The sequence below is a fragment of the Melanotaenia boesemani genome, chromosome 13 (assembly GCF_017639745.1).
Source record: "Melanotaenia boesemani isolate fMelBoe1 chromosome 13, fMelBoe1.pri, whole genome shotgun sequence".
Taxonomy (NCBI): Eukaryota; Metazoa; Chordata; class Actinopteri; order Atheriniformes; family Melanotaeniidae; genus Melanotaenia; species Melanotaenia boesemani.
The window spans coordinates 7,893,934-7,920,807 of NC_055694.1; the positions used below are offsets into that span (position 1 = coordinate 7,893,934).

General features: G+C 40.7%; 1 protein-coding gene across 2 annotated transcripts; it reads left to right on the top strand.

Annotated features, from left to right (window-relative positions):
* The first annotated feature begins 345 nt into the window (after positions 1-345).
* On the top strand, positions 346-26,573 carry dvl1a (dishevelled segment polarity protein 1a). Of its 2 annotated transcripts, XM_042003766.1 has the most exons (15): positions 346-775; positions 6,485-6,554; positions 9,893-10,014; positions 12,426-12,544; positions 15,817-15,955; positions 16,634-16,727; positions 16,876-16,945; positions 17,047-17,186; positions 17,658-17,734; positions 18,344-18,411; positions 19,793-19,870; positions 19,972-20,106; positions 20,315-20,482; positions 20,593-20,808; positions 22,711-26,573. In XM_042003766.1, exons 1-15 carry the CDS (start codon positions 606-608, stop codon positions 23,229-23,231), a joined length of 2,187 nt encoding a protein of 728 aa, XP_041859700.1. In that variant the 5' UTR covers positions 346-605; the 3' UTR covers positions 23,232-26,573. The 2 variants fall into 2 exon arrangements, with proteins under 2 accessions (XP_041859700.1, XP_041859701.1); XM_042003767.1 differs by lacking the exons at positions 346-775; positions 6,485-6,554; positions 9,893-10,014; positions 12,426-12,544 and adding an exon at positions 14,970-15,407.
* The last annotated feature ends 301 nt before the right edge of the window (positions 26,574-26,874 follow it).

Genomic DNA, 26,874 nt, shown 5'->3' on the forward strand with positions numbered 1-26,874 from the left:
ATGCAAACAGTGTGAGAGATCTGAGCTCATGTGAAGCAGAAAAAGACGCTTAAATTTCCCTAACTGTAACAGCAGATTAATCAGGCATTAAGTCTTTATATAGGCCATGTTTTTAGTCTCTGTAAAACGGCTATTAGAATAAAAAATAAATAAAAAGAAAGCAGCATCTGCACCTCAGCGGGTCAACCCACTTCCCCTTTGTTCCATGTCATAAGTGTGTTGTATAAGCAGGGCGCAGAGGCCTACGCACAGCTCCAACACACCACTAGATGACAGCACTGTCCAAGCAATTAGAAAATAGCAATATTCCCAACTCCATATCGCAAGGATGTGGACTGTCCCTTCCTGTTTTAGTGCCGAGAGAGCCACCGTAGCGACTCACACTGGAGCAGGAATACAGGCACTCATAACGCGATTATGCCTGGATTTTCACGGTGTTTGTCCAAGACGCGGAGCTGTGTTATCCATCGCGGGCTGCGTAGGGTCAAATATTAGGGAATGCTATTATGTTATTCTCCGGGTAGCTGGTAACATAGCAGGCCTGTTTATTGCGCTGCCAACCCTTGTTCCTTTCCTGTGTCAATGATTGTCCTCCCCTCACTCTCATGGCGGAGACTAAAATAATATATCACATAGACGAGGAGGAGACTCCTTATCTGGTCAAGCTGTCTGTTTCTCCGGAGAAAGTCACCTTAGCGGATTTTAAAAATGTCCTCAACAACCGACCGGTCAATAGCTACAAATTCTTCTTCAAATCGATGGACCAGGATTTTGGGTAAGTGGCCGCCGTCGGTGATTATGGTTATTATTATTATTAGCCTGCTCGTGCGGCTCAATCGCTGTTTATCGCGGGGGTGTGTTTTAACAGCTTAATTCAACCCCTGCTCGGGCTGCAGCGTTCTTACATGTGTGCGAACTACAGCTCCATGTCTGTTTCCATGCTCCTGGCACCTGCTCATTATTACAGGCTACCCTGTGCGCAGCGGAGGAGGCACACGAGTGTTTGAAGTGATACCAGATCTGTCCAGAGCCCCACTGACGCAGCCCTTCATGTTTCTCTCGCTCTCAAACACACACAGAACTCTGCTCCTCATATCTGTGTCAATATTTTAAACCATGTGCAGCCTGAATGTCACAAACCATGGTGACATAGGCTAATGTTCAAGTTAACCGGTTTAATCATTTTAGCTTTTCATTGACTTTCTTAGTGTTTTGTTTTATAGCGTCTTCCTTTTAACCATAGTTTAAAATTAGATGTAATTTTTGGGAAATTATTAACAGTATAACAAGTTGTGTGTCCTTACCAACACACACAATGAGCTGTGGATGCATCCTGTGGGAATATGGGAATCTGATGACAGCATGCGCCAGTTTCTAATTGTCTCAGTCCTTAAAATAATAATCCCAACTTCAGTTCTGATTAACATTGTAGGGAGCTGAATGTCTAGGAAACATGTAGGATAAATAATGTGATGGACCATTTGTTTGCTTTCCATAGTCCTCTGGCTATTGTCATTTAATTTTATTAGATAACCTAATTTCTCTCTAATTATGTTGTAGAATGTTCACGGAGCGTTTTAGTGGCTTAATGCACATGTAAATAAATGAAGAAAATGAAGTATTTGGTGTAAAATGCAGCAGAACTCTTTTTTTTTTTTCTTCTTCACTTAACTTTTTTTGGGGTAAATTCTATCATCGTCATAGGAGCCTCCATTGGGTGCAAGCTGTTGTTGATAGTAGAAATATTTCCTCCCTGTTTCCAGTTTCTTTCTTTCTTTCTTTTTTTTTAAAAACCCCATCTTGATTTTCAGGACTCACACCAAGACTATAAACCTCTCCAGTCCTCTTGGTCAGCAAGTTCTGCTTGCATCGGGCCTCTGCCGAGGATGGCATACTTGTGTCAGTGTCCGTTCTCATTCCAGTCTGAACAGTCACACATGAGTCCACATACATCAGAATTCTCACGCTGTAACCGCAAACACGATTGATTGTAGGAAATGTAAAGACAGGCCGAGCCGCAGAGCCAAATGCCACATGTTTCCATTGCAATCTGACCTTGTGAGGGAAACTGGCTCTTCCTGGTGGCAGCTTAGGCTTGGTGCGCTGCTTTGTCCCCCAGCTCTGGCTTCCTGCCTGTCTTACACCGCAGGCTGGGCTTCTCACTGGGCCTCAGGTGATCGACAAGCAGATTATGAAAACAAACAAAGCGTATTTGCTAACTCCACATGGAGACATGACTTTAGGTTGCTGAGCATAGGCCAGCCGTTCCTGCTTGTGCATCAGCAAAGCATGTGTAACTGGATTGTGAATTGAACAGTGTGACAACTGCATTTTCACATAAAGCTGTTATACACCAGTCTTTAACACATCACAACAAGCAGTCCTCTCTTTGAGTTGAGGGTGAATTTCCAGGCACTGAGTGCCGTATGGTACTGGCATGGTATGGAAGCAAACCAAGTCAAAGGCAAAAAGGAAAGCAGCACTTTGTGGTAGCCATGCTGGCTCTGCTGCATACAGACAGTATGGCTGTAGCAGCCGAGGAATAAGACTGCTGAGCAGAGAGAAAACATCAAATCCCTTGCAGTTATAGTCAGTGTTTGAAATGTAAATGAGCAGTCAGTGCAGGCTTCTCTGTAGTAGGCCCCCTGTTGTGCAGGAGAAAAAAAATGGCATTTTCTTAAGGGATTGCTGAACTCCATTTGTGCTGGCCATATCAGCTCTTAAACCGATGGCCACACAAATGTGATGAACAGTTTGCAACCCAGATTAATGCAGCCAACATGGCATTTCAGGTCCCTGCTGAATGACAGGGAATCCACAAACACAGGCTGTGGCGCTTCCACTCACATGACTAGGAACAGCAAATTAAACAATTAATAATTATTGTGTAAATTTCTTATTTCAGTTATTGAGCTTTCCACTTGTAATTTTGATATCTTCATCTATATTCATGATACAGAAAATAACCAAGGTTTGTCCCAAAATAATTGACTCTTTTTTTTCCCCAAGGTGATAATATGGCATTTTGTCATTGCTGCTGGTTGTGAGTGCATTTGAGACCTCACTATAATGCTAGTCACAGAGGCACTCCGGAGCTGAGGAAGCAGCCAAGCTGAAGGTCTGAAAGAAACAGTCTTGTTTGTGTGTGCCTCAGAAAATAGGGGGCTGGAAGGGGGATCTTTCTTCTGCTGAGAAAGTGAGACTGAGCCTCTGTAGTTGGAGGACAAAATTCTGCTGTTTTTCCACACAAATGCACTTCTGCCTCTCCTTACTAAAAATTGACAGAATTTAAGGTTTCACTGCCACTTAGTGTAATAGCACAACTTTAACTGTGGTAATGATTATATAATATTTGTCATAAAGTAACATAATTTATTAACAAGAAAGTAAAACCTCTGAACTTTGCTGTTATGCCATTAACAGGATATAACAGCTCTTAAGATATTTAAGGCTTCATTAAACAGTTTATTTAGCAAGACTGAGTCATCTCTATTCAGTCTTACTGGGATACAAATACTTTATTTCTCTGTTTATAGTGTCATTAGTATCAGCCCATCAAAGTATTTGGACTGCTGGTCAGATTTTTACCCAACCCTCTGTCTTGCAGGGCATAAACAAACACATCTAATCTTCCCCAGCTACACAAATATCTCCAACAGGGAAATATTCCACGATCATCAGGTTAAATCTTGTGTCATTATCCTGTGAAATCTGTTAAGACCTATTTAAGCTGTCAGCTCTGAGAAGCCAGATCTGTGACAGCAGCACACAGCGGAGCACGCCTCTCTAAACATGGCTTAAGGCTTGTATGTGTGTGTACATTTGTCCATCTGTGCATGTTAAGAGTTTAGAGGTGGAACTAAAACCAGTCTTGATGTCAGACAGAAGCTGTTAAAAGATCTAATCTTTTATCTTTTGAATAGTTTTTCTGTGGTTTCACTTCCTTTAACAAGGACAGAAATACAGTCACAGTATAGAGTACAGCCTCTTTCAGTTCTATGTTTATGTTTACTAGTTTATGTATCAGGACTTCTGCAGGTTCTTACCAGGTCTTAAAATTAAATAAACCTCAAAATGAACAATAAGACATGACATGTTACACTTTGTCATTTATTTATTAATCAAGAACTAAGCAAAATGGAGAAGCAGTGTGTGGAAAACTAAGTATGTCCTTACTGCTTTAGTTCCAGTGTAAAGTAACTTCCAGACTCTGCTGTGTGAGCGCCTCTATAAAAGCAGATGTGTTGGCAGTTTGCTGGTCTGGAACATTCAGGTGTGTGTTCACACAATGCCAAGGAGGAAATACATCAGTGATGATTTTCTAGAAGCAACTTTTGCTGCCCATCTGTCTGGGAAAAGGTAATTTCCAAAAAACCTGTAGTCCATCATTTTACAGAGAGAAAGATTACATCCAAGTTAGTTCCCAGAAGTGGACATCTTAGCATGCTCAGATCATGCAATGTCCAGAAAACTGCAAAACTCCCAAGAGTTTCATCTCAGACTCTGCAGGACTTATGTTAAATGTTTAAGTTTATGACAAAAAGAAATACTTTCTAGGTTAGGTGTGCAAAGTTGCATCTGAACAAACCACAAGGCTTCTGGAATAATGTCCTTTGGAAATGTTTGGCAGTAGTGCACAGCCCTGTTTGGTGAAAATCAAACATCAGCAAAACACCTCGTATTAACTGTAAAGCATGGAGGTGGAGGGATTTTTGGGCTTGTTTTGCTGCCGCAGGACCTGAGTACTTTGCACTCATGGAATCAGCAATGATCTCCTCTATATACCAAAGTATTCAAGAGCTAAATGTGAGTCTATCTGTCTGACATCTAAAGCTTGGCTTGGGTCATACAGGACAATGATCCCAAACCCAGCAGCACATCTACAACAAAATGACCAAAAAAGAAAAGGATCAAGAGCTTGCAATAACCAAGTGATTGAAATGTTGTGGCAGAATCTTTGAATTAATACAGGGTTTTATTTATTTATTTATTTGTATTTTTTAACCAGAAATGTATATTGAAGGGATGTTTGTTGTATGCCCTTTTTTTTTTCAAAAAATGCAAAAAACAAACAAAAAAACAAAAAACTAAACAAAAACAACAACAAAAAAAAAATCTTATTGGACTGATCAAATGTAAAAGTGGAACACTCAACCTTATTCCTGTAAAACATTAGGAAAAAGCATAACAGCAATGTTATTTGAACAAACCACTCCCACATCCTCACAAGTCACCTTACAGCTGGTCATGCAGCTTGAGCAAGAGGATGCAAACACTTCCTACCTAACAAGCAGCCAGCAGAGTCGGCTCTGGCAGCCCTCCCTTTTCCTCCCTGAGGTGGAACATGCCACAGCAGCAGACCCTGCGGTCGTCGGTTACAGCCACAAGGCTACGTTATCTTTGTCCACCACTCCCAGCAAAACAGCTCCCACAGCAGCAGCGTGCACAGAAAACACAACTAGCTTGGCTAATCATTTCAGTAGCAGGGAAGTTCTGGCAAACAAGAAGTGGGGGGAAAAAAATAAACCACAAAGTCACTGCCAGAGACACCCCTGCATAAAATCTTCTTAGGATTTCCTGCTGCTCTCAAGTCGTGCCTCACCCTTTTTATGTACCGCATTCAAAGCCAATAAGCTAATGTGAGATTTCCACTGAGTTTCAGAAATTGGATTGTATCAATGCAGAGAAAATCCCCAGAACAAAAACAAGCAGCATAGAAAGGGACATGAAGGGAATTATCCTGGAAACTGGTACCATAGGTTGTCAAAATCCCATGACTGTGTAAGTGTAACCATGTTGGTCACCTTGGTCAGCTCTGGACCTGATCTATGTGACACGGGTCCTAGCAGGTGTGGTGATGGGTTGCTGCTGAACTGTGTCCCAGCAGGTCAAAGGGTAACTGTGAGATATTTTTGTTGGGAATTTACAGCCAAAGACGAACACACAGAGGGAGGCTCTCACACAAGATGACTCTATTAATAAATGCTCCTGCTCTTTGACACCCTGTTGTCACAGCTCTGAGGGTTTCCTGCTCATACACGCAAAACATTCACACACATGCACCTAGAGGACAAAAACATTCAGATTCATGACAAAATTTGAATTTATTGTGAGTTTTGGTTTGATCAATAGGTTTATTATCTCTCTTTTGATCTGTCTTTCTATCTATCTGTCATGGCCCATCACCTCCACAGGTTCTCATCACTTATTTATGGGGCTGTCCTTAAATCCATATCACTGCTGTGTTTAGTAAAACTGCCTTGATGTACGCTGCTCTTTGAGCTCACTATGCTTTAAAGGTGCAAAGGCTCAAAGCAATGATGAAAATGTGACTTTCAAAGCGTGAATGTTGTTCTGTTCATGCTAGCGATGCAGGAAGAAAAAGTGTGAAGTGAAGGATTATCACATGTTGTATTGCTGAACTGAGTCTGTGGCCCTCTCCTGTTTGGTTAGCTCTGACTGTATTTATCCGCCTTCTCCCCAGGGTCGTCAAAGAAGAGATTTCCGATGACAATGCCAAGCTGCCATGCTTCAACGGGAGAGTTGTGTCCTGGGTAAGTGAGATGGATGCTGCAGCCTCTCTGCCTTTATGGCTGCGAAGCCTCTGCTTTTACCAGACATGAGGAAAACATAGATCATGTAAATGTAGCCATGTAACGCCTCCGCTGAAGGTTTTTAAACACTCCATCTTGCTGTTCAGCTGTAGAGTGAAGGTGTGAGTAATTCCATTAGATGTTAAACTTCACCACTCTCATAATCTGTGCTCTCAGTTAGATCCATCTACTGAAATCTGATGTCAGGTAATCTATTGAATTGTGCAGCTCTGTGTTGCTTTTGCTTTCATGGACTGTAAACAACACAGAGAAACTAAATATCCCTATGGGGAAGATAAAATGTTGGAGGAGGTTTTTCATCTTAATCACTGCTTTGTTAAACAGCACACAAGACCCTGCCTTTAAATATCAATCTAAATAAGAGAAAAGGTGTGTAATGTAGTTTGACAGGTTGTGCATTTAATCTACTTAATGGCTGCATACATGTTTTTTTTAACAGCGTCCTACAGTTAGGATGTTCTACTTTATTGATCTCTTTGAGGAAAGTCATTATTTTGCTAGCCTCCTTCCACAGGGAGGTCAGAATTAACCACACAGTGCCGGCTGTGCACTTGTTAGAGACTGTCATGCTCAATAACACTTCATTAGAGTCGATATTTTCTAACAACAGGGCTTGCAGCCTTGACATGTTAAGATTTGTTGGCACTTTATCATGTCAGTTTTAACAGCCAACTAGATCAAATCTATCCACTTTTATGAGGCATTTTATTTAAACTAGAGCCACCAAACTTTACATCCTCAGATATAAAATTTTAAAGAGAACACCTTCTCTCAAAAAGACATTCATTTAGCATAAAAAAAAATAAGTCACATTTTGTTGTTAACATGTCTGATTTTGTTCTGTATCTGCAGACATGTAACCTTGACTGTAAGCCTGAATATATTTTTTTCATTAATCAACTTATTGTTTTTTTTTCTGTTCAGAAAAATGTTCTGTTACAGTTTCTTAAAATTCAAGATAAGTTATTGCAAGCTAAAGTGACCTGTTTAAAACTAGTTTAAAAGTTACAGATTATATTCTGTCATCCACTGAACCTCTTAACACCTGAATTTATTTACAGTTTTTAAAAATAAAATTAATCAAGGGGAAAAAATCTGGGGTAAAAAAGCAATAGGAAAAGGACAGGAAGAAAGTAAAGTACAATCTAATATTAAATAAATTAATATTAATAAATAAACAAATATTGGTCATAAATAAATGATATAGAAATAAATACATAAATAAGAGTGAATTAAAGCAAATAAACAAATAAAATAGAATAGCTATAAAAAATAAAATGAACAAAGACCAGAGGTGGTTTGATACAAATTTGCGACACCAGGCATTAAAGAGTTAAGAGTGTAAAAAAAAACAAACAAACAAAATGAAAGAAGCTAATTATGCATTCCATTAAATCAAATAACCCTCTAATGAGATCAGCAGAAAAAAAATGAACTTGTAGCTACACGTTACTCATGATAACATCTGGTGGTTATGCAGTATTAAGCTGTAGCCACGGATTACCAGTTTGTGTGTGTAAACGAGATAATTAAGTTGTGGCCACGCGTTAGTTATACCTGAGATTTTATGGATATGACACGCATGTTTATGGGTAATTATGGTTTAACTGAATTCTTTTTACGAATTTGGAATTTGTTTTAATGTTTGGATAAATTATTATATTGTAACAGACTTTACTGGGTTTGGATAGCTAAATAGTTTCCTACAAAACAACAAACTTAAACTGAACATCTAGCGGCACCACGCAACAGCAACTCCACTGTGATATTTTTCCCCCAAAACTGCAAATCCTACAGAAAGTTCTGCCTACACTATGGCAAATGTTTTTTTCTGTCTTATTATGGTGTTACAGTGAGTTTTTACCTTGTGCTTATACCTTTGCTGTGTACAGCACTTTGGTGGACAGTGTTGTTTTTAAAGTGCTTTACAAATAAATTTAGATTGGGGGGTGACATATTGTCTACTCAAAAATCCAAAAACATTATATACTGAGATGCTCCATTACTATAACATCTGTTGTGTGTGAGACACCGAATGGGTGCCGAGTTTGAAAGCAAGCCAAGTCGGCCAAGTTGTCGACACATTAGTAACACGTGTCCACAACTTAATTATCTCATTTCCACATGTTAGTAACACATGGCCATGGATTAATTTTTTATCATATAGATGTTACTGGAAAGGCTCCATGTATTTCTGGGATGTACTGCAGAACATTTTTATAGCTGGTTTGTTTTGAATCAGATTTAGCTTGAAAATCGTATTAAGAAAAAGTTTCTTAAAGTAAGATCATTTTTCTTGGGTATTTTTATTTGCTTTAGGTTATTTTTTTATAGGGTGTGATTTACTCTTATGTTTGACTCTAAATCAAATGCTTGTGTGTTTGTTGGTGTATTTTATCCTCTTACAGTAACATGATGTCATTTATACTGAAAATGACCAGTTCTGTACACCACCTATTCAGTACATCTCTGAGCTTTCTTTCACATCATTTATTTTTGTCTTGTTTGAAAAATACATGGCAATTGTAACATTTGCTATGTCAAGCGGGAGCTATTATATAACAATCTAAGACATGGACATATTTATGAAAAGGAATGTAAATGATCTGATTCTGATCAAAACAAAATTTTCATTCTAAAAACATGAAAATGTGTAAAATATGCTCATGTAATTTATTCAGTAGTTAAACCTAATAGGTAGCTGAAAATGAAGGATAAATGTTAAAATTATAATTGCAGTATGTTGTGCTGGTTAGCTCTTTAACAGATGAAGATTAAAGTCGTTCTGCCATTGCTGTAAAAGCTGTAGAGGCTATATTTAGCTGTAGTCATGCCAGAAATCCAAATACTTACAGTTCTATGAGAGTCAGTATCTATTTACTGTACTTACATTCAGATGTCCCATCTGACATTATCTTAGATGTTGGGGAGCTCCATCACATCTGCAACTTTTCATTCTCTTACAAGTGAAGAATTACTGTATTCCTGTTTTCACACATAAAATAATGCAACAAATTCTAAATTTTGGGAAAAAAAGAGAAACTTCTGTTAAGTATTTATCTTCAAAACAGTAAACCAATGAACCAGGGGAAATCTGCACAATCTGCAGTCAGACAGGGGAAACAGAAGAATACCAGCATTCCTTAAAGGTCCCATATTATGCAAAATTCAATTTCTAAAGGTTTTCTAATAGCCATATATGTCTTTATAGCCTTCATTGCAGGACAAAATATACGTCTTTGTGTTTCTCCATTTTCTTTTCTTCTGCTCTTTCTCAGTTGGTCCTGGCAGAGAGTGCACACTCTGATGGAGGATCTCAGTGCACAGAAAGCCATCCAGAACTTCCCCCTCCCCTGGAAAGAACAGGGGGCATCGGAGACTCACGACCCCCCTCCTTTCAGTAAGTAGCCTGTTTTCTGCGTGTCACATATGCAGGCCGGTTGGCAGATGTTTCTGAGCGCACAGGCCTGTGCAGTCGGTGAGCTTTTTATTCCGCAGCGCGCCATATGTGCTAATTAAAACGTGAACAGTTCGTCATCTTTGGCTCTTATGGGAAGTGTAGGTGTGTGACTATAGCATGAAGTATGTGCTAAAGCTGGAGAGTTTGAACATGTGAGAGTATTTCTCCCACTTGTTTGTGTGTTTCATTTACAAATCCATGGCATGAAGCCTTAGTCCACCCATCTATGCAAACATGATGCGAATGCCGCCAGTGCATATTCTTGAAATAGCCTTTGTACATAAACATCTTCAGGCAAATACTTGCACTCAGTGAAGCCCATTGTGTTCAGTCACTCAGAGCATTCATCCACGCTCCGTTAATAAAGGCATATATGGCCCAAAAGCACATTGGTACTTCAAAGGTCAGAAATGGAGATTTTCTTAACAGCTTGGCTGTGGTTACCTTAGCCCAGACTTTGCCTTAAAACTGGCAGATTAAAAAATATCACTGCACTTGCCAAGGAGAGGTCCCTTGCTAAATATAGCTAGAAGGGCAGTGCAGACTCGGGCCGTTGCCATTACAGCTCTGGAGCAATACGGCTGAGGCTCTATATTGAGAACATGCAATCTGTCATGTCTCAGTGTATCTCTTTATCCCCTGTTTGACATCTCGGTTCGCGTTTGCCCTCTATGGCCTGCTCCCTGCTGTTTGGCTGTCAGCTGTCTGATGATTTTATTGTTCCCAGCCAGCCTTCACTGCCGCCACCTTGTGGAGCAAATGGCTATTGTGCCAACCCCCTACACCACGTCATTTCCCTCCATCCCCTCCTCCTCTTTCCCTTTCTCTTTCTCTCTCTTTCGAGTCAGACAGGCCTGTCTCTCAGAGGTAGCGTGGTGTATTCCCTATAGCGAACCTTCCCTTTTTCTGAAATGAATCCAGTCTTCCACCCTTTACCGTGCTCTGTAAATAGCTAGAATGTTATTACCACTTCATTTTCTCTTTGTGGTTTATTCATGCATTTCATGTATTTGTCAGCATGAATGGCTATATTTGAAGAATAGGTGTTTTGGGCTCAGAATGGACACAACTGATGTGCCTCTGACTGGTAATCCGGATTAAAAACATGCATCTCTATTTCCCAAGAGGGAGAAAGTGACGACGGGCAGCAGTTGTGGTGGGATATTAAATGGGGACGGCGTTAGTTCACAGCTGCAGCCTTGCACCTTGGATAATCTCCCGTCAGATCGGCAGCCATCGACGGCCTGACAGACAGGCTGTCATCACCTCATCGACTGTCACATTGCTCTCAGTCGGCTCCAGTAGAAATACATCCAAAGTCAGCCATTAGGCATATTTGCATACACACACTGACTTGTGCTTGTGAAGCTATTGCTCAGGTGCGTCTATTAGTACTGTGGAGCAAAAGCGTGTAAGCATGCCCCATTGAGCACTTTATCCCGCTGAGTGAACACAGCAGATGCAGCATCCTGGCTGCTCTTTGGGATTTCACTTGCATGACTTGTCCACACACACTGCCACTGACATTCAGTAGAAGGTTGTTTTGAAACAAGGCCAGCTGATGTTGGTCCATGCATTCATGTTTTAAACCACGTTTTGTTTTGTTTAGATAACGTGAATAAAATGTTTGCATGAGAGAGCTGCCATTTGAGAGCATAAGTGTATGAATTCATGTGTGTAAAATGCATGTTGCTAACATGCCTGAGTGATAGACTGACAAGGTTGAGTAGAGTTCTCACCAGCTTCAAGTTACCTTAGAGCCCGGTGGCAGTGTAAGTCCCTTAACCCCGGCGCCTGAGGCCACACCGTTTCCAGCCCTCTGACAGAATAATAATCTCCACAGACCCCCACACTACTCCCAGACCTCAAGTACACAGAGCCAGCTTATTGCTTAGGCCACACCTGATCTACCACTTCTCATTTTTTATGCTATCTGTCACTCTCCCACCTCTGTCTCTCTCCCAATAAGACTCCAGGCACCATCTGGGCTTTCAGTAGGTCTCATTAATGCTGGTATTGTCCAGAATGGTTCCCTCACAGGGTATCTGGTCATTATTGACACTTAGTATAAAACACATCACATAGCGCAGAACAATAAATCTGCTATTTTGGCCGCAGGGAGTGAATTTGAAACAGAGTCTTGATATGAGCTGCATATTCCCCTTCAGCTGAGTGGCAGGCAAACAGATATTGTAACAGACACAAGTATGCTGTAGCTGGAGATTATGTTCAGGGGTGTTGGTCACAGGCTGGCTGGGGAATGAGTTCACAGCCGTTTCTGTGGCAGGGACCGAGTGTGTTTTGTACATCATTATAAATCTGACTGAAGTTGTCCAATGCGTGTGTTACAGTGCCAACGCTGTGAGCAGCCGCGACGGCCTGGACACGGAGACAGGGACGGAGTCTCTCTTGAGCCACCGCAGAGAGCGAGAGAGAGAGCGGGCTCGCAGGAGAGCCAGAGAACCTGAGCGTGAGTATTATCAGCCAGGAACAGATGGATCCAAAAAAAAAAAAAGGAAAGAAAAAAAATCCAATTATCTTGTCATTTCCACGTTATTACATTTCAGTACCTCTTCATTTAACTCTGCACAAGTTGCTTGCCAAAAAAACACAGTCAGACAGCAGACATGTATGAAAAAGAAGCCCCTGGAGATCGAGTGGTGTATGTTGAACTTTCACAATATCAAGCCAAGAAAGACTTCCAAATTTTCAAAATGAGGAAAATAAAGAAGTGAATAGGATCCCTGTGTGTCAAGGTTTCTAGAAATTTACTGTCTTGCTTAATAATCCGCTTACTTCCTGTGTGTGGTTGAGGTTTATGCTTTCCTCCTGCTAGTCACACTCCAGTCTTCCAGGATGACTACACCCTGTCAGAGGACACTAGTGTGTGTGGAATGTCAGTGGAAATTGTGTTGAAAACTAAAGAAGTAGAGCTGTTATGATTCGATCTATGTGGAAGAGGAACTGAAAGCACCTTGACTGAGAATGTCTGGGCATATTGATCGTGCAGGAAAAGAATTTCTGTCCCTCTCAGACAGTGAGACAAAACATGAAGGTTTTAAATGAACGGATTCTGCTGCTTGTACTCTGCAATTATATTTTTATTTACAGCAAAACCAGTCATCGCTTTCCCTCTGAGTCTGTTCCACGTGTCCTCTTCACAGCAAGCCTGGCTCTTTGCATCCTGTGCTCCAGGCTCATTAACCAAATACTCATTAATTTATATGGTGCAATTAGTATCACAGAGCACAGCATCAGGATGAGGTTGTAGAAAGGGCTCTAACTGTCTCACAAACTGGAAATAGATTTTACATTGTCTTAGCTTGACTGATTGCATGTGCACATCCAATAGATAAATTCTAGAGAAGGCTAACAGCAAAGCAAACATTAAATATTTTGTGGGTGAGACGAATGTCTGCACGCTGTGCTTCCTGTCCTCACCAGACAGAAAACATAATCATAAATGCAAAATCACCTCACACAGTTTTCTTGCACAAAACACACAGCCTGTTATTCTGTCTCCTTGCCTTGCATCTTAGTGCCTGCTAGTTTGTTAGTGCTAATTAAGTGAAACCAACAGGGTAGCTGGGTTGGCCCCTCGTGGCCCACCAGCAATTTTGTAGCTCATAAATCTGGCGAGCACGTCCGGATGAAATGCAATTCAATTGGGCTCAGTCTGAAGGCTGGGATGTGAAGATGTATAAAGAGGGAGCCTGAAGCCCCTCCTCTGTGGCTCTACACCTCACTGCCCGCAGCAGCAGGAATTCCCCTGTCACCTTATCCACACGCTTCAAGTCATTCTGCCTCTGTGTGAGAACATTAGCTGTTTTACAATGATAAAGTATATAAACCGTAAACATATCTCTTTTTTTTTCTTTTCTGTCAGCCATTTGAGGACAAATAATGCAGCAGTTGAACATTTTGGGAGGGTGAACAGGTGTAGGACCCAGAGGGCAGCATTAAATGATGGGAAATAATCAGTTTTAAGACCACCAGGTGCTCTGTATCTCTTTAACATTATTACTTAGTATGTGAGAGTGGGAGTACTTGTGTTAAACGCTATTCTGCTCAGTGCGGTCAGGATTTAGGTCAAAGAAGATATTGCTAAGCCAAAGCACTTATGTTTGTATGAAAATATTAATGTAAAGCAGAAAAAAAAACAGCTGGTGAACTCACACCACCCTCTGATATAAGGTGTTTTAGAACCTATGCAGCAAAAATCACTTGGCCTTTTGATAGCCAGATCCTCTCACCTGAGGAAGAAAGGCGAGGGGGGGACATCATCTCAAATCCTGTATCATCTCTCTGCATTTTGGAGAATCCCTTCATCTGATTGGTTAGAGGCGGATTAGTAGACTTTCTGCTGTATAGTTGCATGCCATGGGAGGGAGCGGGGAAGCAATACTTTCTCTTCACTCTTAGCTCACTTTGTCTGTGCAAGGGATGACGGCACATTGTCGGCTGTGGTGAGGAATTGTGTTTATGTTTTATTAATGATATTTGACATTTGAATGTTAAATTATAGAGATTACTTGATTATGCGGTTAGCTTTATGTAGATGCCATAGAAAATTTTGCATCTTGTTTGTGTTTACACGAGATTATGAGTTAGAACAGAAAGGACTGATTTAGTTTATTACTTATGTCTCTCTACTTGGTGTCTTATTTGTAAATCTTAGGTCATAAAATTTAAAAAAGGATGGATGTTTCTTTTAAAACCAGTTGAAAATGTCACAACTTCTGAAAAAGGCTGTTATTCGAAGTTTAAAATTTCACATGTTTTCATGTGAAACTTATGCTGTTCTCACTCTCTCTCTCTACACTCCTTGTTTTGTTATTTGCCACTCTACAAAACTTCATGCTGATTCTCCATTATTGTTACTGTCTCTATTGTAGATAAGCAGTGAAGGCTGTGGGCAGCCAGCTGGTGGGCTGAGGCTGTCTGAAGCTCAGACTGGCTTTTAGACGCTGGCTGTTACAGATGGAGCACAGCACAAAGACACATGTTTTCAGTCCTTTTCACTTGATGAACCTGCACGCTTGCTTTCATTAGCTCTTGTCTTTTTTTTTGTGGGAGTCATCAGAGTGTGGGAGGAAATATGAGTTAATACTGACAGTGGATTTTCAAGTCCTTCTGATCGGTGAGTGTTTATGTGCAGTGGCTCAGCCTTCATAAGAGCACCGTTTGGGCGAAGCTAGAGATGGAAACCCCTTCATTGCTGGAATGCTTTACTTGCTCAAGGCGAACACGTTGGCGGCCACGCCTTTTGTGCCTTATGAGACCTTTCCAACCAATCCGCTGTTATCCTGAGACAGCAACACCTCACCGGCAATGTACGTAAGGAGATGGGCAGGGAGGTTTTACTCTGCTAGGATTTTTTTTTTATCTTTCTGTAAGGTGAATGTGTGCAGAGCTGTGCAGCTGGTACTGTGCTGAAGAACTAGCAGTGTCAATGTTTATACAAATATTTCTATTTCTTTAGCCACATTGATGTTAATTTATGTCATTATCTTTTAGATGCCATTTAAAGTTTTCAGTTCATGTTGTCAGCGTCAGTATCTTTGAGCTTTGACAAATTAAAGCCACTCTCCCACTGATTCTCCCTCTGCAGTTCTATAGCTTTCACTGACTCCAACCCCACCCCACCCCACCCATTTGTTTCTTCCCGTTGTGATAAAACCCCACAATGAGCAACACGGCCTCTCGTCTGAGTCACTGCTACTCTGCTCTTTCTGTCCACAGTCCCTCGCATCAACGGTCACTCCAAATCAGAGCGCACTGCAAGGGACTCAGCCATGGGTTATGACAGCGCTTCGGTAATGAGCAGCGAGCTGGAGTCCAGCTCATTTGTTGACAGTGAGGAAGATGAGGATGCCAGCAGGTAACACCTTACCTCAAGTTGAAATGTGCTTCAAACACTTAAAGCTGTGTTGTTGTTTTTTTTTTTGTGTGTGTGTTTGTTTGCTTTTTTTCATTCTAAAAAAGGCTACAAAAATAGAGAAAAAAAATTCTCTGAAAATCAAAACATGGACACATGGAACCTTCTTTTGGTGCCTAAACCAACAGCAAGTCAGTTTCTGAAGTTTTGAGTCAAGTGTTATTTTGTGCACCAGGTGGCAATACAGAAAATGTGGATCTGCTGTCACCTGTGAGTTTGTTGAGATGCCATATCATATTGTATGGCCTCTAAAATAATATCAATCCATTTAATAAATGTGCTCATTATTTTACCAACCTTTTAGCCAAACAAAACAAAAGCTAATCAGGCAACAGAAGTAGCAGATGTAGGTAAAGGAGAGTGTCTCCTACAAGATGCTGCTCCTATTCTAGCATCCAACATAGTGTAACGTTTCTTTACATTCACCATGGGAACTCCATGTTCAGTTTAAGCTGATTTTAATATAAAACAATAGAAATTCTATGAAAATTAAGCTCACAGAACTACAAACCTTAGCTTACAAAATGCAATCATTCATATTATATCTTAACTCAAACCAATATATTTATTTCATATAAACACATTTTACTTTCATTTCCCTTTCTTTCGTCTGTGTTTCAGGCTCAGTAGTTCCACAGAGCAGAGTTCTTCTTCACAGCTGATGCGCAGACACAAGCGGCGCAGACGGAGGCACAAAGTGGCCAAGATAGACCGGGTACGCACTTCAAAGACACATCAGTGTCTCCACAAAAACCAACACTGACGCTGGGTCCCAGAAACAGATGAGAGAGCTGATTGATATAGACGTCATGCCAGCTTTTATTTACAATGTTCTCATTGCAAACCTCTTCCTGCCTTTCCAGTCCTCATCCTTCAGCAGTATCACAGACTCCACCATGAGCCTCAACATCATCACAGTCACACTCAATATGGGTAAACCTGACACAACCCTGGTTATGTTTTTTTTTTTTTTAAACAATGACATTTGATTTGATTCAAACCTCATCACACATTCTTTCCTTTGTCCCTGCCAGAGAAGTACAACTTTTTGGGCATCAGTATTGTCGGTCAGAGCAACGACCGGGGAGACGGCGGCATTTACATCGGCTCGATCATGAAAGGAGGAGCTGTAGCTGCTGATGGCAGAATAGAACCTGGAGACATGCTTCTGCAGGTATGCTTTTAGTTGTACACTTGAAGGCAACTCCTGTTCCTGTTGTTTCTGTACAGCCTCATAACTGACACAATAACAGATTATATAGCCATCTGTGGCTTTGTGGCCTATTAACCACATTTTCATTTTCAATTTCAATTTCAATTCTTTCCTAGACGGTTACAGTTTGTAGAAGATTTCCTTTCTGGTTTTAATCTCTGTGGGCAGAGCTCTGCTGCTGCACATACTATGAAACAGATGTTGGCTGACTGTAATTTGTTGCTACCATATTAACTACATACTGTATGACCTCGGATGTGTATCACATTGCAAGCAGCTTAGGATTTGCAGGAATTTGAAGAGTTCTGCAGAGATTAAAGTGTGCACGGTCTAAATGCATAAACACATGAGATTTCTCTTCAGAGCTTCAAATCCAGTCATGGAAAAAAAAAGGAGTCATTGAACTTGATGCTTGCTTTCTTTGTTGACCAGGTGAATGATGTAAACTTTGAGAACATGAGCAATGACGACGCTGTCAGGATCCTGAGAGAGATTGTCTCCAAAACGGGGTAGGAATCTAAACTCAGAAAAAATTACTGAGTCTTTTACTCACTGCTGCAAAAGATTTCCACAGTGTAAACAAAACTTGATCTTTGTGAGGTGTAATGTTACACTTTAAGCTAATGCATTAATCAGACAGGATGCTGTATTGATATCCAGAGGATTTATAGTTTTATGGAAATCCCGTTGTGAGAAATTGGAGGTGCTTTCATTATGGGATGTTTGTCGCTCAATTTGTAGACCACTCACTTTAAAAAAATTTAAAAGATGCCTGGTAACTCTCAGAGCCACTATCAAGTACTTTAGTGCTAGATGTTTTTAGGTGTACATAGTAATACTCTACAGTTTGAATATAGCATATTTTTGTGTGTAGTGATCTCTAGTGAGCTGTGCTTTTCTTAGCAAACAACAAAAAAAACCACTAAAAATATAAGCTTTACATTCATTTGATGGATGCAATAAAAATGCTAACAATATGTAGCAGTCAATATGTAACATCCCCCACTGAGCCACAATTGCGTTCAAGTTTAAATATTATTCAGATTTGTATCTGTACTCAACCTGTCACATATTTCAGTGTTATTATTTAAACTTGCTTTCTATCTGTTTTTCTTTAGCCCTATTAGTCTTACAGTTGCCAAATGCTGGGACCCATCTCCAAGAAGTTACTTCACCATCCCTCGTGGTAAGAGAGACAAATGTTATACGATTTTTCACACTACCAGTCAAAAGCTTGGACACACTTTCTCATTACATCACAGTCATTTAGTAGACGCTTTTATCCAAGGCGACTTATAATGGTTAGGCAGTAGCATTAAAGGTCTTGCCTAAGGACCCAAATGGAAGGTGTTAATATTTGTTCCCTGGGGAATTCAAACCCTGGTCTCCCACATGGGAGACTGATGCTCTGCCAACTGAGCTAACAAGTCACCAATTCTCATTTTATCTAATGGGAAATGTGTCCAAACTTTTGACAGGTAGTGTAATCTCGTGGAAACTGGAAGCTGACAGTATTTCTAAATGACCTCATCTGTAATTTGGCTGTGGTCTGTCTTTTTATCAGCAGCTTGGTGTTAAAATAAATTTTACTGGGCTTGACAATTAATGATGTCCATATGAGACACAAGCCACAGCTAGCTTAGTCTGGGAAAGTAACCTGCACTTACTACAATGCTAACTTGGACCACTCTGATTATTAAAGCAAGAAGTTCTATGGGGCAGAAGTAGCTGAGGTGGGAGAGCAGGTTGTCCAGTAATTGGCGGTTTGAATCCTGCGTTATCCTAGTCAGTATGTCATTGTGATGACAAGATGAGACACTGCAGCCTCCTTGCCTGCAGCATCGCTGTTGAATGAATGTGGACGTAGGAACTGGCTGCCACATTTCCATCAGTCTGTCCCAGGGCAGCTGTGCCTATACATGTAGCTTACCATGGCTTCACTGCTAAGTAGTGGCTGTCTTGGCAAGCACAATAGAAATCTAACCCATTATTATTATTACCATACAATAAGCTAAGAAATTAGTTATGTATAGTGAATGGTTGGATTTTTCAACAGAATAATGTCATGGCTTAAAGTTTAACCTCCTTGTGGTTTCTTGAATTTCTAGGCCTAGACCCAGGCCTTAAGAAGCCAGTTTCCTCTTTGGGTTCAGGTCACAGAAACTTTAAGTTTTTAAGACAAAGCTCATAAAATATCTACTTAAGCTTTCTGTTGATTTAGTGCTTTTTGTGCTCTTTGGTATTTTGATACTTAATAAAAGCTTTATATGGAATTTCTGCTTGTATTATTATTTTTATTAATGTTTATTGCTGTTTGCAAGTTATTTATATTATTAATATTTTATCTTCTACGTGGTTTTTTATAATCAACGTGCCCTTTCCTTGTTCATTTTTTGTTCTGTAAAGCACTTTGTGTTGTCTTGTCTATGTATTTAATAATCTGGCTTAGCAAATGTGTGTTTTTAGTCACATTTATTGTAATAGTGTAATTATTACCAGGTTTTACCAAGACAATGCCTTGTTCCTTTAATTCCTAATAAGTTATCTAATTTGTTTTATTTGTTTAGCTGAGCCAGTGAGACCCATTGACCCTGCAGCCTGGATTTCACACACCACAGCCTTGACGGGACCTTACCCCCACTATGGTAAAACTACCAGCTAGACATCACATGATAAAACATCATGTTCAGACAAAAGTTCATTCATATGAACTAACATTTCATTTTTAACTCTCACTCCATCTCAGAGTTTGATGACTTGCCTCTGTCTGTAAGTAAAACAGACATGGCAACCATCGTCAAGGTGATGCAACTGCCTGATTCTGGCCTAGAGATACGAGACAGGATGTGGCTGAAGATTACCATCTCTAATGCAGTCATCGGTGAGAGAAACTGAGCAAAGCTCATCTTTGTGTGGCCATAGGTTTACAAAAATGAGAAGTGCAACTTCTGTTTTTGCACATTTTCTTGCTTGTCTGTCTGCAGCCACTGTGGTCACCCTGTATTTATTGTGCACCAACAATATTTTTAGCAGCTGTTCAGCTCATCACAGCACATGCCTACGTTTGTTTGTGTTTCTTGCTGTGTCAGGTGCTGATGTGGTAGACTGGCTCTACTCCAGGGTAGAAGGGTTCAAAGATCGACGAGATGCGAGGAAGTACGCGAGCAGCCTGCTGAAACATGGCTACCTGAGACATACTGTCAACAAAATCACCTTCTCTGAGCAATGCTACTATACCTTTGGGGACCTCTGCCAAAGTACAGCAACTTCTCACTTCTTTTTGTATCAATAATGCATTACTTTCTTTCTCTCTGAGTAGGACTGTACTAAATCTGTCCCTCTGTGGCTCTTTTTTTCATTCACTAAGACATGGCATCACTCAATTTAAATGAGGGATCCAGTGGTGGAGGCTCCGAGCAGGACACTTTGGCACCACTGCCCCCCTCCACCAACCCCTGGCCTCTGGGCGGGCAGCCATTCCCCTACCCTCCTTTTCCCTCTGCACCCCCCAGCTTCCCACCAGGATACTCGGACCCGTGCCACAGTTTCCACAGCGGGAGCGCAGGCAGCCAGCACAGTGAGGGTAAGCAATGAGGAGGGGGTAAAACGGTCTTTTGAGTTTTCCATCATTAATTAATTAATAATCTGGCTCAACATGCAAGATGACATTAATTAAACTATCTCTGGCTTATGACATTAGTACTGACAATGGTCAATCATGCTAATGTTAGCTTTTCTGGCTCTATGGGCAGGAGGTTGACATTAATTTGCCTTTTCCATGATTAAGGTTGTGTATTCTAAAACAAGTCCTGTGTTGTCAAGGTCAATCATGAGCATCTTGAGTCATGCAGCGGACAGCTCTGCAGCACTGGGTGTGTACACACATGCACACAAAAAAAATCTGATCAACCGTGTGATTACAAATCACCAGCAAGTCCATCCTTCTTTATCAGTGCTTGAATGATTTTTTGATTTTCATTTTTAATCAAAATGTGATGGTGCTGCATGGCTTTTGGTATCTGCATTGAAGGAGAGTGGAAAACCCGGGGGGGGGGGGGGCGGGGGGGGGTTTGCGTAGGAGTGGGATAGGTTATACAAAAGTAGATGGCCTTGATAGTGTTGTTGTATGTGTTTAATCACACAAGAAAAACTCCAAATTATTGCTTTACTTTTCATCGCTGTGAGTGATTCATCCATGCATCATCATTTCTTGCTTTCAGTCATTTTTCTCGATTTATCAGCAACTTTTGGAAGGACAGAGATGGAAAAAACTGCTTATGTCATCAAGTGCATGTGTGCATTTCTATCGGAAGGTTCTCCGTAAATAAAAAAAAAAAGCCTTTTACCTGGATGACAGTAAAACAAAACAACATCTGTGGGTGTAATATTAGCTAAAAGGTTATGGACCAGGGTTAGATGAGTATGTTAGTCAGTTTGGGGAAAGTCTGGGCTGGGAGGTGTGTGTAATCCTGTTGTTCCCTCTGTTTCTGCTGGGCAACGGTAGACTGAAGGAGGAGGTAGTCCCAGGACACTGGGGGAACCGGTAAGCCTGCTAACCCCCTCTCCTCCTCTGCTGCTCTCATTCAGTCTTATTCTGCCTCTCCTCTCTGTCCTCAGCATTTTCCATCTATCATACCACATCTTTAAGGTCTCTTTTCTTTTTCTTCCCTTCTGCCAGCCCCCATAATTTCTTCCGTCGTCCATGTGTATCTGTGTGTGTGGCTCTCCTGACCGTTGATTCTCCCTCTCTGCACCTCTGGGCATGCATTTGTACTGTGCTGGGAGGTGCATGATGCAGGGCGATCACACCGAGGCTTGTGCTGATAGGGGACAATCATGCACCACTTTACCCAGTACTGTTGGGCTTATTGCGGAAAGGGGAGGCGTGGATTTTGATTTGATTTTGCAACAGTGTGGTACACCTCCATCAGTGTGTGCTATCAGCTTTGAGACGTGTCGCTAAAACCTCCACTTAAGACAAAATTGATAACCTGAACATGACTTCCTTCAAGTTATTGTGTAACATCCACAAAGTGCTGTGCAGTGGTATTTTTCTGATGTGGGTGTATCATGTTTATATGAACTATCTGTGAATGTAGCAGTGTATGTAAGAATGTAAGATGAAGCCATTTGCTTCCGTCAGATGTTTGGACAAGAAAAAAGGAAAAAACTTTGAGATAATCATGTTTGCCCTTGACTGTTGACTCTCAGTCGACTGCACAATAAATATCTGGTCACATCTTAAACAAAGTGCAATAATGTATTAAAAGGATACATTAAATTGTGTAATACAGAGTATTACATATCATGTTACATTTCACAAAGACTTCATTAAGCTGTTGTTTAATATGTGACCTTTTGTTTCACTGTTAATCAGTAGCACTAGTTGGTTCTGGTCAGCTGTAGCTGATGACACATGACCGCTCACACCCAAACAGCAAAAGACCAAATATAAATGGAACTTTTTCTTTCTTTTTTTTAACAGGAAGCCGAAGCAGTGGATCCAACCCTAGCGCAGGCAAGGGGAGGCGCTCCTCCCCACAAGAGAAGGTTCAAAGGACAGCATGCAACGAATCAGAGCCCGGCGTCCGTGGAGGGAGACGCGGTGACAGGTCCGCCAGCCAAATGAGCCATCACAGCCACGCCGTCTCTAGCCACAGTCACGCCCGATCAAGTCTCAGCCACAGCCATTCCCACAGGAGCCACTCTCTCACACAGAACAATCACCCCCCCTTCACCTACAGCCATGCCCCCTTCACCCAGCCAGGACCAGGCTCCTGCGCCCAGAGCGAGCGAAGCCAAGCCTCCTCCTACGGCCCTCCGGGCTTGCCTCCCCCTTATTGTTTGGCCCGTCTGGCCCCCAAAACCTCGGTGAGCAGTAGCACCCCCCCCGGAGCCCCCCCAGGGAGAGAGTTAGCATCCGTTCCTCCTGAGCTTACCGCCAGCCGCCAGTCGTTTCAGCACGCCATGGGCAATCCTTGTGAGTTCTTTGTAGACATCATGTGACAGGACAGTGCCTTTACACCCAGTGAGCACAAAACAATTCTCCTCAAACCCACTTATCTCTAAAAATTTTCCCTCTCAGTCTTTTCACCATCTGAAAGTTTAGGATTTAGATACTGACGGGCCCTCCTATAGCCCACTGCTATTTATCCATCTCTCTGATGTCCATGCAAAGAGAGACAGGCTGCAAGAGCACAAAGGAGGGAATCCTCTCACACACAAGCACAGGTCCTCTGGTGGAAAGTCCTCTTTTTTTTTGACATGAGATGTACAGTTTGTGTAAAGTGAGTTGTGCCATGCGGACATTCTTGGAAATGTGTACTTTTGGATTATGTCCGTTCCGCAAGACCTTTAATTTGGCTGGGACTGGATCTCAATCCCCCAGACCCGGACCATCATCTGTGGGCTGCATTCTACAGGCCTGGATCTAGTGACTTGTATCTGCGCACACTTATAAAACTTACAACAAACCTCTGGCCCCGTTATTCTGACGCTGTGGCATTGCCAGCGGCTTGTTTTAACTATTATTTGCCAACTATAACGCTAACCGTGATCAGATCACACTCTGTGGATTTCTGCAACTTCACAAGAAAGGCCCCGTAGCCAGTTATTAGTCTAACAAGGCTGCATAGTGCATGACGGTCTCAGCTGCTTTAAATAAATTTTATGAATTCGTTTTGGTTAAAGTATTAACATTTTTGGAGGACGGAGGTTACCTCTTACCAATGTTCTAAAGAATGAATCCGTACACTGGATGATTTTTGTGATGTTATTTATGTGGTCATGTTGCATTGATGGTGTCATACTTTATCTACAACTGACTGACAGACAATCAAAACCCATTGTGAGTCAGCGGCCAGTTTCCACTGTCCAAGCTGTGCTTTGTCGAATGTATCATTTATTCTGTCAGTGACTGAACCCTGACTTATAACACTGGTTTAGACGCGTTTACCAAACCAACAGGACACCAAACACATCTGTCACACCCAGAGTGTTCTTTAGCTAAACCAGTTCGCTGTGAGCATCACGGTCGACTCTTTCAGAAGTCAGTGCGATAGAAGCCAAAGCCTCACGATGCGTGGTGAATATTTCACAATGTCAGAGCTGTCTTTGATGCCAATCTTTTTGTGATTACCATCTGACACTTACCATTACATATCATGACTTTAAGGTGACTTCAAGGGGAATCTTGGCTTACAGATGACGATCTCCTTGCAAAATAATGGCAAACCCCTTTTGTATCTGCTTAAAATGTAGCTACAAGAGGGAAATAACACACTAGTTTTCTGAGCACTTTTTTCATTTTGTCTCCCTTCCTTTAGTATGAAACACTGTTTGCAATCAAAGCTTTCTTTTTATTTTGTTTCATTACAAAAGAAGAATAAATTGTACATAGAAATTTATTATATATATATATATATATATATATAAATAAATAAAAAATATATATGTTCAAAACTTTGGCTACATTGTCCACATTAATTGTAAATGGACTGCATTTACAATTAGCTGTTTTATTTACCATTACGGGGGACAATATAAGACACGTTTTACACACACATTCATATAGTGCATCTTATTCTGTATATTAGATTAGTTCATTTATAATAAATTATAAGCATATTGAGATCATAGGGGAATTTGGCAGTTCGCTATCTTGCCCTATGACATATGGACTTAAGAAGTCGGGGGTGGAACCACTGACCACTTTACCTCCTGAGACACAGACACTTATAAGTCACTTGAAATGCTTTATCATGTGAAATTTTCCCACCAAAAAAATGAGAACTATATTTTTATATAGGCCACTAGATGGAGTTATTCAGCTCTAAGAAACTTTGCATAGCATTTACATGATTACAGACAGTAACTGCTTATTTAAGTTAAGGAGACACTTTAAAAGGTGAAAAGGACATAAAATAGGTTGTGTATGATCAGCAGCCATCAAGACTATAGTCATGATTTCAAAGTCGCCTACAGGTAAACATGCAACAGCATCGCGTTATTTTCATCTAACACTTTATGGTTAACACCCATGTGTGGAAGTTCCAAGCAAGGCTGGTGTGTGTATTTTCCAAGTGGGCAGGTTACTCAACGTTTCACAAAGACAGACCCCCATGGTGGCTTCAGCCAGTAACCCCAGAAAACATTTGAATGTGACGTTAAACTCCCACGCATAAGAAGGCGTTAAAGACGCCTGTCAGGAAGGAAGTGATGCTTAAAAACCTCGCCTGTAGACAGACAAAAATAAAAAAAGCACCCTGCTTAAAGCAGTTCCCCACAGATGACTGGTCTATGATCTGTAATAGCACACTTCATTAGTTAAAAAAAGCCTCATTTTAAACTGAAAATAAATAGTCTCTTTCTGTAGCAGCTGACATCAGTTGCAGTTTGATTGTCACTAAGCCTACATGCTAACCTACATGCAAATATTCACACACTCATTTACCAGCAGACTGAATAATACTGCTGTTCAACTTACCGAATATCTCCAAAATATTTCCCAATTCTGTATGTTAAATAGGCTACTGGGGGTGTACATTGTTGCTTTGCTGCAATTTTGAGGGAAGGCTGAAGGGTAAGTGTGGGATGCGTTTCTTGGCTGAAGATGTGTAGGCAGATGAGATGCTGACTTTGACATCACAGTCTCTTAATGTGTGGATCTTCATCACTTGGTATGATGCATCAAAAAGTCAAATGATTAGCAGACAAATGTCATGAAGGTGTCACAAGATCATGATGGGTTATTATCATGACTCACAAGAGGTATGTTTTGGTGTTAGTGTGTTTTTTTTTTTTTTAACTCTTCTTATTCTGGCTTATTAAGACACTCAGCACCGCTCAAGTCACCTACCATCTTATCAGTAAATTTCCCCTGTCATCCGAAATTTAAACAGTTACTGTAAGGAAACCCCAACAGTTCCTTTTTCAGAGGAAATGCCCCTTAAACCATCTGAGGAAGATTAATAAATAAGAAATTTTAAAAAACCCACACTTTCATCTATAAACAATTATGTGTTTATATTATACTTTCATTTTCAGTTTTGTTATCTTTAGGGTTATTGTGCTGCTGTCGTTTCCCTTGTAAGAATTTAAACACAATGGCAAGGGTTATTAGCAAGGGGAATTTTTTTTTAACTTTTTAGGGACCTCGAGGTGACTTGTGACATGGCATGTGTGGAGCAGAGGTTGCTTACACATGACTCATCATTATCTCGCTCCTGAACGAATGACTCAGTCAAAGAAATATTGTAAACTTTTGGCAAATTTCTAATTTTGTTAAAGAAAAAGAGAAAAACTCAAATGTTGGTATAATGTGCGCCAATAAATTCCTTTCCAATTTTCTTTCTATTTGAGCACAAATAGGATATACACTTTTAGATTTTCAGCAGTCATTCATTAAATATACACATCTTCATGAATAAGCAACAATAAAGCAATATTCTTGTACTTGTAAGACTTTCTTTACACACATTTATGGCAGTTTTAATCAACAGATTATAGAGAAACTGCTAGCTGTTCTAATTTCTGTGTTCCAAGGTGGAGAATTTAAATATCAATAAGATTAATGATCTTTAACTTCCCTGAAGTAAATTAAAATAAAAAGACTCTTGACAAAAAAAGGACATCTTAATTTGTATGTTTG

Coding starts and splice junctions, on each gene's coding strand:
- dvl1a (XM_042003766.1), top strand. CDS start 606: ATGGCGGAGACTAAAATAATATATCACATAGACGAGGAGGAGACTCCT. Junction 12,545..15,816: donor GAGAGCCAGAGAACCTGAGC/GTGAGTATTATC, acceptor TTCTGTCCACAG/TCCCTCGCATCAACGGTCAC. Junction 20,107..20,314: donor CATCTCTAATGCAGTCATCG/GTGAGAGAAACT, acceptor TTGCTGTGTCAG/GTGCTGATGTGGTAGACTGG.